General features: G+C 43.4%; 1 protein-coding gene across 2 annotated transcripts; it reads left to right on the plus strand.

The window, feature by feature from the left end:
• The first annotated feature begins 1,554 nt into the window (after positions 1 to 1,554).
• fxr2 (FMR1 autosomal homolog 2) lies at positions 1,555 to 17,019 on the plus strand. 2 transcript variants are annotated; one of them, XM_083937064.1, is made up of 17 exons: positions 1,555 to 2,250; positions 4,972 to 5,024; positions 5,964 to 6,057; positions 6,725 to 6,796; positions 8,249 to 8,397; positions 8,693 to 8,786; positions 9,039 to 9,155; positions 9,305 to 9,475; positions 9,582 to 9,660; positions 9,796 to 9,953; positions 10,698 to 10,784; positions 12,606 to 12,945; positions 13,072 to 13,251; positions 13,470 to 13,664; positions 13,820 to 13,927; positions 15,040 to 15,128; positions 15,229 to 17,019. In XM_083937064.1, exons 1-17 carry the CDS (start codon positions 2,200 to 2,202, stop codon positions 15,337 to 15,339), a joined length of 2,148 nt encoding a protein of 715 aa, XP_083793190.1. In that variant the 5' UTR covers positions 1,555 to 2,199; the 3' UTR covers positions 15,340 to 17,019. The 2 variants fall into 2 exon arrangements, with proteins under 2 accessions (XP_083793190.1, XP_083793191.1); XM_083937065.1 differs by having other exon boundaries at positions 12,726 to 12,945.
• The last annotated feature ends 500 nt before the right edge of the window (positions 17,020 to 17,519 follow it).

Raw genomic sequence — 17,519 nt, forward strand, 5'->3', positions numbered from 1 at the left:
TAATCTGATGGTGGAAACTCTCTCTCTGCTGTTCTCATCAGCAGAGAGAGTCATGTCATATATATATATATATATATATATATATACAGTATATATATATTCAGTCTACTCTGTCTTAATCCAAACATGGACTACAGCCAAATTATGAAAAGAAAATGGATGTAGATGTTTAGGAATCAATCGTGTGGACTGGATTCCCCCCTCGGACGATAAACATAAACGTTTCAGTGTATTATGATTGTTCGCTGCATGGAGAGGGTGTCTCTCATCATATTTTGATGCTGGCTACGATTCTTCTGGCCCATAACATCATTTTACATGTGGTATTTTCTTTCCCAATTGGCCCTGACCATTAGCTTGCAACAGCACGGCCAGTTGTTGCTGTTGGTGTGGGCAGTAAAGTTGCTTTACTAGAACTTGTTGAGCTTTAAGGCAGAGGTGATATTGCAAGCAGAAGTCTTGTTTTGCTTATCTAAAGGTCAATAAGGTTTTCATGTTCCTCTCTTTTTGGTTGCCAGATTTGTTTCAGTTTTTTCTGCACTTGCTGTAGTGGCAAAGAAGATGAATTCAAAGTCAAGTGACAGTCAAGTCTGGAGCCATAGTGGGGGGTTGGTGGGGGATGGTTAGGGCTCACAATTCAAATAATTATTATTATGACCTATCATTATCACTACTTGAAAGTTGATTCGAAGAGAAGATAACATGATATGCCTTGTCATTTGTTGGGCTACTGCCTCCAAAGACACTTTCTGCTATCGTCAATAATATCTATTCGGAGCATTTTCTAAATTCTTTGCTGTACACAATTTTAAAAGCTGTGTCGGGGATTTCTCGCAGGCTGGTTAGATATAAAAAAATTATTAACAGATTGAGAAGGACGTCACACTCTATCCATACTGAATCAGGGGTTCCACAACTGTGAGGAGCCTATTTCTAGTGTGGCTTTCCCTCATGACCTCTGGCCTCTCCTGTGTGCTTCTCAAAGCTGTTTCAGTCCGTGCCCATGTCTGGTCTTCTTGATTCTGCATTCTGGATGCTTTGGAGCCAGACCCTTACCTAAATGTGTCCACGCTGTGTTATTCTTCTTTAGGCTACACATTATTCTACTGCAATAAGTTGCGACCAGTTACACTTTTGTGGGTCTAGACCAGATGAAAAGTTGCGATTTCCACTCTGAATGTGGGTGTTTGGAACATTTAATGTAACTTTTGCCCGATTCATAATATGTAGCCTATAGTAACTTCACCGTTACACAATGGCTGGTGGTCCTCACTCATCAATGAGTGGGCAAAATAAGATATGAGAGCCAGTCAATTTGAATACAATTATAATTGACACGGAGTAAAACCAATGGATTGTGTGAGGGTGCAACTCTCCAGATTTAATTGGTCACATTTATGGACCAACCTTTATTTGCTGAACCAATTAAGGAGAGCTGGTGTTGATTGAGGAGGTCTTTGACCAATCAGAACCCCAGGTTTCCTAATAGGCGGGTTTTAGTCACGGAGGGGTGGGGTGTTCGAGGTCATTCAGTCCCACACTGATTCACTCTATCGGCGTGTGTTTGTGGGGACGGGTAGTTGGAGTAAGGAGTCGCCGGGTGGCTGTGCATCTCAAACGCCTTTTTTGGGGAAAGAAACGCTGCTGAAAACTGCACCACAGACTAAAGAAACGACCCCCGGTGACGACTTCTGTGAATTTAATCAACGCAACGACTGCGCCACACGCACAACCAACAAACGCAGCCAGGCTATCAAATGCTAGCAAGCTTAGCATCCCTGAAAACTGACGGGATCAAGGTGTTGATAGCTAGCCTCCCAGCTAATTATCCATCAGCTAGCATCCTCCTGCCGTAGCGTCATTAGCTTGCTTTTCCTCCTCGCGTGCGTCGAGACTTCACCGTTGCTCGTGGCGGTGCCTTTCAGCTCGCGAACCCCCCATTCAAGCACAAACGGACACCGGAGCTCCAACTAAAGCTGCTGCTGGAGACAGCGTCTGCGTCGCGTTAGTTGGCACCATCACACCCATCTTCCCAACCCCTTCTCCTCTGCCCCTCTCCCTCCACCCGAAACACTGGAAATCCACAAGCGACCGGAGAGCGGCGACGGGCCGTTGAAGCCGGGGGTTGTCACGTTACCGGACTCGCCGGGAGTCGTAACGGCTACAGACAAGCTCAGCCCTGGGGACGTACCGACGAGTATGGACGGGCTGGCCGTGGAGGTCCGCGGCTCGAACGGGGCCTTCTACAAGGTAACCTGGTTACAGTCGTAGTTTGTAGTTGTCCCAGTTAAAAGTTTTGTTTCAGGGGAAGCTGTTAGGTTTCGTTCTCCTGGGTTAGCCCGAGACAACCATTAACTGTTTCACTAACGTTAGCTTAGGTCCAGTTCAGACAAACACGGATGGTTCTGCCTTCCATTGTAGGGTGGGTAGCTAGCTCCAGCTAGCCGTGAAGCTAGGCACACTTGTCATCACTATGGATGGCCTATATGTGATTTTTTAAAAACATTTTCAATGAGAATACAAAGACATGCCACTGGGGCCAGATTCCCATAATTATGACATTACATACAGTATTTCTCATGTTGCTTTGTCTTGAAATGTGGGATGCAAACATTTAAAGCTGCTAATCAGACAGCTGTTCCTGCTTACAAGTATGATGGTGATGAGATGCTACATCAAAGCTCATATTCTTTATATTTGTTTTGTACCTAACACAAGTTCTAGCGACACTACTGAACCATAAGAAAGGATTCGAGTCTCAGTTTCTGTTTCAATTCTGCCTCATTTTCAAAAGAAAGTATAGTTTCATATCCAGACACATGACTTCCAGTCTTTGTTGCTGTTATGGCACAGCTCGTTTTCAAGCATCACATGAAGATGGCAACTCAGTGACTTCAAATTAAATTTTATACATGTGTGCAACCTATATACATTTTTTATTAAATGACAGTTTAAATATCAGCGTTTTTTTAGTCAGACCTACAGATTTGGGTCTTGGAGAATATTGTAGGTTATCATATAATTTAGGATTTCATAAAATGTCTGTTCAAAACCCAATGAAGGTAACCCCACACACACACACACACACACACACACACACACACACACACACACACACACACACACACACACACACACACTAATACACAACAGCATTCTACTCTTAAACTTTGAGACATTTTTTTATGTTTTTGCTCTGCTGAAACAGGCGTATTTCCCCATGTTCCCTTCTGTCTTTGGGTGTTCAGATTGCCGAGCGACCGCATGGTGGCTTAGAGACGAGCCTATATTTACTCTCCTCATGGCGCTTCACCTGTCGTTCTGTTTTACAGGGTGACAGTTTGGCTCCGGCATGAATGAACTCTTCCACTCCTCTATTAAGTCGGTTATCTCACAGCTCTCATTTTGTGGATGAGCTGGACACTTAACTGCGTTGGTGACATAAATGTCACATTCACGATGTTGTTGATGGGAGAGAGAGAGGGGTAAAAACATTTATTGCTACAAATGGGGTAAAATGATTGAGCTTTTTAAAGGCACTTTATTCACCTGGGTGTCAGTATGAGTTGGTTTGTTATTACTTTTTAATTGGGAATCAGGATTTTAATCCATGAACCTGTGTTAATCTACATCTTGCGTTTGATCTGCGTCTTTGTATCAGCAAAACACAGACAAGCTGATAAAGGCATAAATGAGGATTCAAACCGTTTTCTATGTTAATTGAGTGATTTTCTACTTTTTTTGGGGGGCTGGATAGCTTGTATCAATATTTGCACATTTATTTAGATGTTATCAGCCAAATAAGTATATCAACGCAATGGCTTCTTGTGTGGAAAAATACAATTATCCCATCTAGTCCATTTCTGTGCAAGAGAACGGTTGCCAACCTCCCATGGTCCAAAAGGTCTTGCTTATCACATGGACCTCCATGTGGCTGCTGTGCTGAGGACGACAGGGCATCATTATGAAGCTGCCCGTGACACCTCTCTGCCCCCGCCTTTCCCCCAGTCATGTCATGCTAGAAAGAGGGCTTGCCTGCCCTTTGACCTGGTAGTACTTGGTGGAAGTAATACTCAACCTGACATAACATGCACATGCAGCTGTCTCCTAATATGAACTCTGTAAATTCGATGATGGACACTTTTTCAGTCAGACCTGACTAGGACCATCTCAGAGCAGCAATGGGTTGGGATTGATAAAGAGTTGACGTCAGAGTGGACTGCTTAAGGGATGGAAAAGGGTGTAAAAATCCCACTGTCTACACACACATTCCCCCATGATCCAGGCTGAAACTCTAGCCAGCTCTTGTAATGCAAAGGCAGCACCTTCCAAGCAGGTGAATCCACACCCCCACTCCGAAGCCATGCATGCTTGCATGATACTGCCTGACCTCTCTGTCCCATATACGGTATTGTCACACTGAGATACATGCCACACCCACCACTTTCCTCCCATCTCGTCATTGCTTGGTGGTGGGGGTTGTTGGGTAAAGTTTATGACACGCTGTGACAGATTTTTGGATGGTCACGATGGACAAGAAACATGTTAAAGTGATCTCTCTCGTAGAAGTTATCTCTGGACTACCTCATATGTCCATATAGGTTAGGCTGAGTGGGCGCCTGCCTTTCCCATATACATGGCCTCATGAACATACCTCTTGCAAAACTGTAGTATTCCAACTTACAAACAAAGAGAAGGCTCATGCATTTCAATTCTGTGTGTGTGTGTGAGAGAGAGAAAGCTCCAGGCTGTCAGGAGCAGTCAGTGTTTATCGTCACTTTATCCAGCACAGAATTCACAGCCAGAGAAGTGTGTCAGGGATTTGATGTCTTGGCTCCCAAAAGGCCCTAGATGCTCCTTTTCAGCAACAGTGACAGTTGCTTGTTGTTTACATGCTCACCGCCCCACCCCTCATCACTGTCTATCATGTTCATTTGTGTGAATAATTCTGTCTCTCTGCTTTTCTTTAAGGGTTACATCAAAGATGTCCATGAAGACTCACTCACAATCGTTTTTGAAAACAAGTAAGTTTCCCCTTTCTTTTAACCTCTCCTGTATGTCTGCTTCATGATAAAATAGTTCGTACATGAGGGAATGAGGCATGAACTGTAGTGACTTGAGAGTTACATTGATTGCTCCCAGGCCTTCAATATTGTCCCCTTCAGCACCTGTGCTTGGCATGCAGCTGTCCGTACACATCTCTAACAGTTTTTTTACCTCCTGCTCCGAGTCTGATCCCTCCTGCCCTTGCCATCCTGATAGCATGCTTTCCTATACTCCTTCAGTCGTCCCACCTACTGTCCCTTTCAACTACACGCCCATCCCCCTGGTCCCTCTTTATCTACTTGGCTCATGGTGTAGAGAAGGGTGTCCCTAAAAATAGTGACCCAAGGTATGCAGGGTGGGAGGGATGGCAGTACGGTGGCCTGTGTCGTTTTTGGGATGGTTCCTACACCCCTTCTCCTTTTACTTTCTCTGAGCACATGGAGTTGTTGAAGTAGCTGGTTGTATAAAATAGCGAATACATGAACACTTTAAATTATAGTAATAAAGCACTTGAATAGAAATATTTTCTAAATCTAAGATTCAAAATGAACTTGAGAGGTCTTTTTTTAGAAATCAATACCAAATATGCCAGTCATTTTCTGACCTTTATGACACTGTTATGAGCTATTTCCACCTCTTTTTCATGTAAAAGGACATCATACATAGTCACTCACTGTCCACACACAGTTCCTCAAACTTCCTCATTAAATTTAACAAGCGATTATAATTTTTTCATTGTCTCTTAATGTGTTGCACAGCAGTGAGTGGGTAATACACCCATGTTATTTCAATCCCAATATATGAGGGCAGCGCTTGATATAGACTGATTTATCTATGTAACAGTTTTCTATGTTGTTAATTGTGGTTGTTGATAAGCTGACACGTGTTTGTGTTTTCTCCTTGTTGTCTTGCCACAGCTGGCAGCCAGAGAGACAGTTACCCTTCAGCGATGTGCGGTTGCCTCCTCCAGCCGACTTTAACAAGGATATTGGTGAAGGAGAGGAGGTGGAGGTAAGACCTGCCACTTTGAGTCTCTCTTACTCAGCCCATCCACTTGAGTTTTCACTAACTTCTTGTCTCAAGGCCTAAGTGTCTTTGCACTTCACCACAGGGACCATAATTGACTAGATTTAATCGTGACTGACATCCATATGACCTTTTGAATTATGAAAAATCTAAAGTGAAACTACAGTATCTTACTGTTATGTCCTTTTTAAATGAGTTGTCTTAATATAAAACATCTTATGGCACACTGCTGCTTAAAAGTTGTTTAAAATCTAAATTTTTTTGGGCAGCAGATTAGAATCGGATACATTTTTATTTGCCTATTGGGCATGTATAAGTTGTTTGTTGTGAAAGCTGAATAATATATTACTTTAATTTCTTACGAGCTGTCATAAATTGTTTCTAACATTTGGACACTTGAGTCTTTTGTTTTACAACATCTCATATTGTCTTTGCAAAATCCAACCATTTTACCTCACAAATTTAGCATTTTTTCCATATCACACAATACTAGTTAGTTGTGAATCATGTTTACTTTTGCAGCAAAGACCATGTTCACCATCCTCACATCGTGCTTTCCATTTCAAACAGTTTGAAGCACAGTTGAATTGTGTACAAATTGTAGTTGTTTAGTCTGTGGCGCAGCTGTCAATCACTATGCATTTCCTTACAGGTTTACTCTAGGGCCAACGAACAGGAGCCATGTGGCTGGTGGCTGGCCAGAGTCAGAATGATGAAGGGAGAGGTAAGTGCTTCTAGGAACCAAGGAACATTAATGGATGACATAATTTATGAAATCATTTCCCCCCCCTGGGATTATTAAAGTATATCTGATCCAACAATTGATAAGCGGTAAAAAAACAAAAAAACAACAACCTTAAACTTAATTTACAAATGGTGTCATTGCTGATGCACACTAAAGCAGTCGAGGAAAAAAAAAGTACTGAGCCTCCTCTCTTTCATGGAGACGTGTGTTTTGTCTCCATGGTGTTTTCATATCACCTTTCCACCTCTGCAAGTCTCCATTCATTCAAATAACACAGTCACACAGCAGTAAATCACACCGAATGATGCGGTTTCTTTGTCTTATCATAAACCACAGCAGAGCAGTTGCTTTTCAGTCCGCTCTATTTGCCTGATTTTCACAGTGACTTGAATGATGCAGAAACAAAAATTAATATTATTATTGTTATTATTAGGGACATGATACCTTGTGTTGGTGATAAGATCCAGCTAGCATAGCCTCCTCTGTATTTAATATACTGTAAGGCTAGTAATAGAGGCTAAGTAACTATTCTCTTTAATTCTGTCATCATTGTTTTGTTGTTTTGTGAGTAACAGTCTATTGAGCTCTGAGTACTGCTGTATGCTGTAGAGGGAAGACGGGTCTGTAGTATGATAAGTACTGCTGGGTAATGAGCTCAAAGAGCCAGTATGTCCTGATGAGGTCTGACATCGTTCCTTCCAATTATATTTCCCATGCATCCCATGCTTTTTCTTCACACTGACTTCTTCTGACAAAATGGATTTGCACCAGGCTCAATCCAACTGGCAGATTTTGACACATTCTTTTGAAGTTTCTAATAATCAAGAACCAGAACTGGCTCTTGTCACCAGCACAAGCTGCAGTTTGAATAGTGGGTCAGTGGGATATGGAAAGGACAGAGTTGTAGTGCTACTGCGTCAGGGGAGTTGCTGCTGGTGTAGTGCTGTTATTTGGAGCAGTCTGATAAGAGCCTGCAGGAATGTCTAGCATTGACTGATGGCTTTAATTCTGTCCTTTGAGCATGGTGTGTGCAGTGTTCATCTCACTGCCTCACTCTCATGACTCTCTTTCTTTCTCTATATTTATTCATTTTTCTCTACATTTTTTCATGTTTCTCTGCATCTCACTCTGGTACACATCTGTTCATCTTAGAAACTGGCAAATACATTAAATAAATGATTGAAGCTACAGGATAAATGGATTTTTACGTTAAGTTTAGTTCTTAGTTTGTGAGCGACATTAATTCATGTTTAATTTTGAAGCTGATTCAGGATTTTTATATGGATTGAACACAGCAGTTCTGCTCTGTGTATATCTTGGCTTCATAGTGTTTATTTGCTTTTAAATTCACATCGGTAACCCGGGAAGTTAAATTTTCATGTGTTGGACATTTCTGGCTATTAAAATCTGTATCTCTTGGGCTGTTCTCAGTTCTATGTGATTGAATATGCTGCATGCGACGCCACATACAACGAGATTGTCACAGCAGAGCGCATCAGGCCCCTCAACCCCAACAGCCCTTCCTCTCGAACCTCCTTCCACAAGGTCCCTATCCCTGTCCCAGAAGACCTGAGGGACATGTGAGTGTCTTTACATTGTCAAATTTACACCCTGAAGATGGATTGATTTGAATTAACATCATCATTTCACCAAGCTTAAGACCTGGACGTTGAACAGTGGCAGAAATAACTGTAGTAAAAAGAAAAAAAAGTAAATGATTCATTGAGATTTTTGTGTGTGTATGAATGGATGATTTTACATGTTGAAACACCATTCTTTGTTGTGTCTGTGAGCAGTGGTGTAAATAATAATGGCCCACTGCTGCCAAATGAATAACAAGGCTGACTGTCCTGTGGATTGTTTTCTTATTGACAGCTGTGAAAATGACAACATTCACAAAGACTTCAGGAAAGCAATCGGAGCCAACTGCATCTTCTACAGTGCCCAAACACACGAACTCATTGTGCTGGTCAGTGCTCTGAATATACACTTGCATTCAGTTGATTCTTGCCTCAGGAACAAGCAAATTACCGTTTACATACATATCCACAGACAAGGAAATATTACATACAGTCATGCATATTTTTAGACAAGACGGATGAAATGACAAAATTCTGAATCCTCATTTTTCAAACTTTCACTACTTATTAAGGTCTCCTAATACACTCATTAACAAACACTGGTTTAACTGTAACTTTATCCCTTTTTGTGTCATCTCCAGTCTACAAACGAAACCACGGTAAAGCGAGCAACTCTTCTGAGCGACATGCATTTTCGCAGTATCCGTACCAAGCTCATGCTAATGTCCCGCAACGAAGAAGCCACCAAACATTTGGAGGTAAACGCACTCTTTTTTTTTTTTTTTTTTTTTTTTACTTTTGCCTGTACGCATGGATATTTGTGATGGAAAATTTAGAAGCCCTCTGCAAACATTTTGGCTTAGTTTACATATTTGCACACAAACCACCTATGTGTACCCCCTCCCAGACAAGTAAGCAGTTGGCATCAGCATACCAGGAGGAGGTGAAGGTCAGGGAGGACCTGATGGGCCTAGCCATCGGCTCTCATGGTGCCAACATCCAACAGGCAAGGAAGGTGCCTGGTGTCACAGCTATCGAGTTGGAGGAGGAAAGCTGTACATTCAGGATCTACGGAGAGGTATGCTACTTAATCAGCTTGTGTGTCATGTATGTCAATTCTTATCCCAATATATTGATTTATATTCTGTTATGTCATTTGGTTTAATGTTTGCGCTGTGTTACAGAGCCCAGAGGCAGTAAAGCAGGCCAGAGAGTACCTTGAGTTCAAAGAAGACTACTTTCAGGTACCCAGGAACCTTGTAGGTGAGTGAGCTATATTCGTGAGGGAGCTCATTTGGTTGCTGACAGCCTCACTTTACATACTCATAACTGAACATATATACAGTCTTATTTACATGACATTCTTTTAACCCTCTTTCTTGTTTCTTTCAAATGTAGGCAAAGTCATCGGCAAAAACGGCAAAGTCATTCAGGAGATTGTGGACAAGTCGGGCGTGGTGCGTGTCAGGATTGAAGGAGACAACGACAAAAAACTTCCCCGGGAGGAGGTAGGCAGGCAGGGGGCAGGCAGGGACGACACTGCCAGCAGCAAAGAGGTGAATGGACCGCTCGACTGGCCTTCCAGTCCCTTATAAACCCCCCACCCCCTCTGCTCTCCAAAAAGCAAAGCTTATTAACTGCAGCAGAGCGTAGAATTCCATGTGCTGTCTGCTTTGACACTGCTCCGTTCTGCTGCTTTGTCTCTCTTGTTTTGTCACTAGCGCTTATCCCCAAAGCAATTTCAGTCAAAAGCAACTGGACTTGGTTATTTGTCTAGGAAGACGTTTCACCTCTCATCCAGGAGGTCAAGAGTCTAGTCAGATGCGTACATGAACTGATGAAGCCTCTTGGATGAGAGGTGAAACTTCTTCCTAGACAAATAACCAAGTCCAGTTGCTTTTGACTGAAATTGCTTTGGGGATAACGACGACCTGGACAAATGAGAACATGCCCAGGCTTGCTAGCACTTATGTTTTCTTTGCTTTCAATGCACACAGCCCACCGCACAGCATTTGTTAGCTGTGTGGGCACTTAGCTGTCTGTTGTCTCTGATGTTTTGATATGTTTCTGCTGAGTGTGTTTGATGTGATTTTTGGGGGGATTTTTTTAAGCATACTAATTATTCCAGAAATGTTTTGTAATTCACCACTACAAATGTTATTTTTGACCAATCTCTGAACTGTTTCCTAATCAGTCAAATCTCCCTGATAATGGCGCTCAGTATTTAAAAGTGATGATTATCTGTTTTGTTTTTTTAAAGACACTAAACTCTTCATCTCTCCCTCTGTGTGTTTAATCAGGGCCTGGTTCCCTTTGTGTTTGTGGGAACTAAAGAGAACATCAGCAATGCTCAGGCTCTGTTGGAGTACCATGTTTCCTATCTCCAGGTTAGTCGATCCTCCATGTTCACCAGTAGATGGCGGCACTAGCCTTTTCTATGTTGCTGTCATACAACTGCCGTTTTTACTTTGAAATTGATTCCATAAATGGGTTTCTGCTCAGAATATCTGGATACTTTGTCAAGGAAACGTGTTTCTTAGAAGCGCAGGTCCTTTATGTGCGGTAAGAGTTTGGCTGCTGCTGGAAAATGTGGGCGTATGTGCAGGGTCTTTTCATATTTCTCACCTGTTTCCCTGCTGCCCAGCACCATGAGGAAAGCTGCTGAGAGCACCTCGTTTTGCCCTTACTTCATGTGCTTTTTATAAATAGCCCCTCTCTCTGGGATGGGGTGAAGGGTACACATGAGTTTAGATTACCAGCTATCTGGACCCTCAGCCACCAAAAATAACACCAGGCCCCCGCCCCGCCTCGCTTCCTTCACGCCCCCCTTGAAGTTCAGCTGTCGTTGGTGGAGGCAGCTGTCACACTGTGAAGTGAGAGCCCCTTCTCCAAATCACCCACCACTAAACCACCATAGAAACTGCTGTCTTTGCACTGCTGCCATTAGACGCCAGTGCCCACCCCCCTCATCAATGGAAAATGGCAAATGTGGCTATGAAACAGTGATACTCCCAAAAGATAATCCTGATTTAAAAACGATAAACTGATAGTTTTAACTTTATCCAGGCTGTAGCTTTGTGTTTGTTAGTGTTGTGAGTGAGAGCGTTGGTTGTCACGTGTGGAATGGTTGTCCAGGATTCCCAGCAAAATGATATTATGTAGTTTGGGTATTGTGGGAATTACTGTTTAAACTGTAACAGTGACTCACCAATGTTAGTATTCCTTTTCAATACCTGTCTTTTCTATTTTTTTGGTTCCTGACACAGATCAGGGCTTTACTGTTTTATCAGTTTTGGCATCTGTACAAAAACACTGTGAAGCTCTTTCAGCTATCCGTATAACTAGTAATGTGCTATTGATTTAGACTTTTTTTTTTTTTTTACAAGAGATTAAAAAGAGAGGGGACCATTTTCACCTACACGGTGTGATATCACATCAAGTTTGTCATTCACGGTCAGAACACTTCAGCTGTTTTCCTATCAATAAAACATTCTTTCCATAACCTTGATTCTACAAACTAATCAATCTAAGCCATCAGTCAAAACTTTCAGCAGAAGTGGGTGTTCTGTCAAAATGGTAATGTTCAGGGTATTCGGGGGTTGGATAAGACAGTCTTATCTGGTTGGAACACTGAACTTTAGGCATTACTGCCACTTAGTGGTAGAGTGGTGGAATTAATGACAAGCACAAAACCACAGCACATGTGTTCATACCCTGGTTTTTTGGTCCCAGCTCAACACGGCATAAGTTGTGTGTGTGGTATTTTAAAAGCAGAACAGAGGGGTCTGTCGTGAAACAATTGCAAATCAGCACAGGTAACCAAAATAAAAGTCAGAAAGCACTGAAATACTGCAATTGACTTTTTTGTAGATTAAATAATAATTCTTACAACCATGCTTGCGTTCTAAAATCTAACCTTTTAATTATCCTTGTTTGATTGCGTTAAGTCATTGCAATCCTTGTTCTTGTAGTTCACCTGATAATACCTGTTGGTGAGATGATCTGCAATCAGTGGAAGGATGTTTGGCACGCTGTATTATTTTAGGGGGGTGGGCTCAGGTTATGTTATGCTTATGTTTCACTGAACGTTAGGGAAGATGCAATAATATAATATGTTTAGTATTGGTGCCATTAATGCCATTTTACTAACTTTTTTTAGATTTGTTTATCTGAGTTATTATCTCCCAACCATTTGTGCTAAATAACAGGCGGACATCAAGGTGCAGGGAGGGCGGGGATTTTTTTCTAAACATTTCAATAAACCATGTGCTGAGGAACAGGCTATGAAGTGCACACTATCTACAACTGTCAACATCCCTGTCCTGAAGGAAGTGGAGCAGCTACGCCTCGAGCGCCTCCAGATTGACGAGCAGCTCCGTCAGATCGGGGTCGGGTACCGCGCGCCTCCGAGCCGAACCGGGGGCCCTGGTGTTGAGCGGGAGAAGGGCTACTTGACAGATGAGAGCAGCAACTCACTCCACACCTCTCGCACCTATGGAGGCCGCGGCAGAGGGCGCAGGGCCTCCAACAGCCAGTACTCTGGATATGGTGAGAATGAAGGAGCCGAAGCATTACACATTTGAGAGTAATACAGGGAACAGCAGATAGTTCTGTCATTTAAAAAGTCATATGTCTGTGTTTGTGTTTTACTATACTTGTCTCTGCTTGATCCAGGCACAAACTCCGAACTGTCCAATGCTTCTGAGTCAGAGGACATTAGCGAGCGAGACCAGCGGCCTCGTGGCATCGGGGGCGATGAGAGAGGCTCCCGAAGGGGCGGCAGGGGCAGAGGCTCAAACTCAGGACGAGGCCGCGGAGGGCCAGGGTCCAAGCCTTCCAACTCAATCAGCTCAGGTAGTTAAAGCGCATGTTCAGTTTAATGGTAAGATGTGTAAGGCCTGTATAGGTCGGCCTTTAAGCCTCTGTAGAATTGTCTTTCTAGTAAAGTTTGCTTTAGAAGGATATTCACAGTCTGCTGTAGGCAGTCTTTGTGTTAAACTGAAGCAAATACATAAAATTAAATCAGATTAGGCAAGTGTGGTTGCAATAATCATTTTCTGTGACATATCCAGTGCTGAGGGACCCGGACAGTAACCCATACTCCCTGCTGGAGGGGGAGGGAGAGCTGGCCGACGCAGACATCAGTGATGGCATGGCAGGAGACCGTCGCAGACGCTCTCGACGTCGCCGCAACGACCAGGAGCCCAGCTTGATGGACGCTGCCGGAGAGTCGGACGGTCAGGCCGCCCCAAGCGAGAACGGACTGGGTAAGAACTTGAGCGTTGTATTCTCATCTCTGTTGCATGGTCATTTGTGAAAACCGAAATGGTGGGCTCAAAGTAGGAATGCACTTTGTTAGTGAAAGCAAAGAGGTGTGACATTATCAGAGGCCGTAACCCATTTTTTCTCATACAACTGTTAGATGAAGAAGCAAGACCTCAGCGTCGCAACCGAAGCCGCCGTCGTCGTAACCGTGGCAACCGCCCAGAGGGAGGTTCAGCCAGCCGTGACAGACAGCCAGGTGAAAGTGGTGAGTCACCATGTTTTAGGAGTTAACATTTTCGTCTTCAGAATTAGACTGCCATCTCCAGAGTAATTCGCAAATGCATATTAAGGTCGTTACACACCACAGACGTGACAAATAAACAACACAGAAATGCTCTGCTCCGAATTTCCTATTAGTTCTGCTCGACAGTTATGCAGCCTCAGGCTTTTATTATCTGGTATATGCTGCCTTTGTCAAGATAGAAAGGAGTAAAGTTTAAATTGTACTAAGGTGCTTCTGTGTTGTTGTTGAATTATAATTTTCACATTTTGGGATCGGCTCCAGCACCCCCGCGACCCCGACCCCGGGATAAGCGGTTGAAGATGAATGAATGAATATTTGTATTTGGAGACGTAATTCTTTCTGAAAAAAGAAATGTCACTTTTTTGCCTTGTGATATTCCCATTCCCTGTGTTAAGTACTCATGACAAAAATAAACACACTGACGTGCAAATTAATCACGTGAGGAATAAAGGCATTTAGTCTCTCCGTTCTTTTTCCACTTCTAAGGTGTGTTATCAATGAATGGTGCAGACCAAAATGCCACTGGAAGCAATTAGAAAGACCTTTAACCAATCAGAGCAGCGAAACGACCTGGCGGTGCTTGGTCTGTGTTGAAGCAGTAAAATCAGTGGCAACCGGGTCACAAACTTTCAAATAACAGCTAAACAGTACATTAAAATGTGCGGGGACCCTCACATTTTTGAGTTACGGTGCTGCTGTAACTACGTTCAAGCATGAAGCTCTTCTGTCAGTCATTACCTCAACCCCGTCCTACACTAGATAAACTGCAGTAATTGGCCGTCGGATCTGAAGTTACTGGAAATGTGTGTGAATGTGAGCGGGGCGAAATGTACCTGCCAGAGCAAATGAAACATGAGCTCAGCAGATTTGTCTGGTTCCCAGGCTATATCAATATAATCCGCATTGATCATTTGCCTTGAAACCGCTATCTGTTGGCCAGCTTGATAGTCTTTGTTGTATATTGTTTGAAAGCATGTGATAAAATACCACAGCCTTCTGAATCTCTGGACTGTACTGTATGCACAATGTAGCTCCCAGAATTTTTTCTAGCTAACAGATTTCAATGTTTACAGTGACTGTTGCTGACTACATATCTCGACCTGAGTCCCAGAGTAGACAGAACCTGCCCCAGAAGGAAAACCACGCTGGTCCCGAGCCCAAGGTACAGGCACAAACGTACACAGTGACCTCAGCCTTAGTCTCATTGATATAAACCAGACAGTTGGGCCATTTTCACCTTTTTCCATCTTTTGTCCCCATAGGAGAACGGGACCAGCGCCACAAAGGACGAGCGGACACCCTCAAAGGGTTCCCCCAGCAAAGGCATGACCTCGGCCAGCGAGACCCTGACCTTGGTCAACGGGGTCTCGTAAAGAGACGGCCCTGCCCCGCGCGAATCCAAGTCTAGAGCAAGACTCCATGGCAAACTCTGTCCCTGCTTGCATTAACTTAAACCTTAAACAGATGAGTGAAAAGTACCTGACAAAATACCTGAATTCATACTATGAGAGTGAAAAAGTACAAAAAAACGACAAACGCATCTACTTAAAAACACACGTTAACGGTGTATGCTATCCTATCTATCAGTACTTAGTGCTTATTTAAAAAAAAACAACTAGCTTGCCAAAAAAGAGCTGGTGGTTGTGACTTGATTTTTAAAAATATGAAACACGAGAAACAGGACGAGACTTTACTTTGTTTTTGAAACGGTTGTCTTTATTTGTGTCTTTTTGTTATGTTGATTTTGTTCATTGTTTATCACTGGTTTGGACTTGGCGGTCGCTCTCTCAACCAAAACAGACGCGTCTCTTAACAGTGTTAAAGTGCAGACTAGAGAGATGTCAGCTGTAGGGAGTGGCGTACAAGCAGACAGTCCAATAGCTTATGTGACACGACGGTCGCACCCTGAACCTGGGAGTGGAGACAGACAGACAGATTGGAATATTGATAGACATTGTGCCTTGAATTTGAAAAAAAAAATATATAATAAAAAAAAAAACTTGAGTTTTCCATTAAGTTTGTTTTTGTTTCCCAAGAGGAAGAAAAGAGGGAGAGGTGTTCTACCAGGTTTGATGTGATTCTAAGAGATCAGACCTGTGAGCGAGTGATGAGTGAAAAGAGGATACAGAAAAGGAGAAAGTGGCTGGCCAACGCGAGGATAAAGACGTCTGGTGCCAAACACGAAATTGCAAGACGCTTGTCCTCATTCCGAGTAGAATGGACAGCGTAGGGGTCGGTGCGTGCCTGTACTTACGTGTGCGCGCGCGCGCGTATGTGTGTTTTTGTGTGCACCGTTGAGATATTTGGCAACCACAAAACAAAACTGGGAGTGGGTGAGAAGAAAATGTAACGCAGCCCTGGGCGGGTCGCACGATGAGGCGTCTCTATTTATCATCAGGCCTAAGGGGTGTCTTCCTCCTCTTGCCTGTTGTAGGTCTTTTGAGGGTCCAGGGTGGCTCCCATACAGCCTTGTAAACAGGACAGGCTGAGACCAGACAGACGGCAGACTTGAACTATAGATTTAGACTTAAAGAAAACTATACCGTGCCTCTTTCTCTGTGTCGGAGGGGGCTGCGGTGCTAGCTTCCAGTCACACTTGTGTCTTGATAAACCACTGCAGCGCACAGCTCCGGATGCACACGAGGGCGACCACCTTTCTGGGACAGGTGCTGCATGTGGGGGAGGAGGGCCTGGAAACTGCAGACTGTGGGATTGGGACAGCTTCAAATGACATGAGAGCCACATGACACACAGGCCCACACTTACAGGATACACACAATAGGCACACACACACACACCGGGTGCGTTGAAGTCGGCGTGGTCGCCCGCATGGCGCAAAGTAGAGGACGGTACCAGAAAACGGAACAAAACAAGCGAGGTGTCTGTCTTGTACCTGGCAGTTTGGGTTCACAAATGGAGCAAGAGAGGGACTGGAAACCTCAGTGGCTCTCTGCTCATGTTGTTACTGTTGTCTTGGTTACCGCTCTCAAGTTTTTTTTGTTGCAATTTCCACATCTTAGAAAATATGAAATAAAAAATTGAAGTGAAATCAACCTCTGCTCTGGAGATGAACTTTGATTTCTCTGTCTTGTGAGTTTGCAGTCTATTTTTCTAACTTGCATGGCGTTCAGTTAACGAGTATTAGGTGGTGCCTGTCCCGTGCATGAGGAGAGGGTGTTATTAATCTGACTTACAAAGCCATTGTTTCATTCACTAGAATTGCTGCTAATGTACACATTGAATGTCCAACTAACGTAGAAACTCTACCTTGAAGAGAGAAAGAGAGAGAAACTATTTGTGACTTCAAAAACATATCACCTCCCCGCTCATCTGCCCAGAACGCCCGGGTTTCTCTCTGCGGAAACGAGTCAGGAAGGAGCCCGTTCCTTCGCTCACCAGTTTCCCAAAGTGTTAAATTACAAGGGCGACGTTGTGCGTGACAAGCAGCCGACCAAAGGTTTTGAGAGACAGATGAATGGGAGCGTGGTTGAGATGACCCAGATGCTGCTGTCATACATTTCTGCTCACCTGTATGTTGTGTTTTTAAAGAATG

This window comes from Echiichthys vipera (assembly GCF_963691815.1).
Source record: "Echiichthys vipera genome assembly, chromosome: 22".
Classification (NCBI taxonomy): domain Eukaryota; kingdom Metazoa; phylum Chordata; class Actinopteri; order Perciformes; family Trachinidae; genus Echiichthys; species Echiichthys vipera.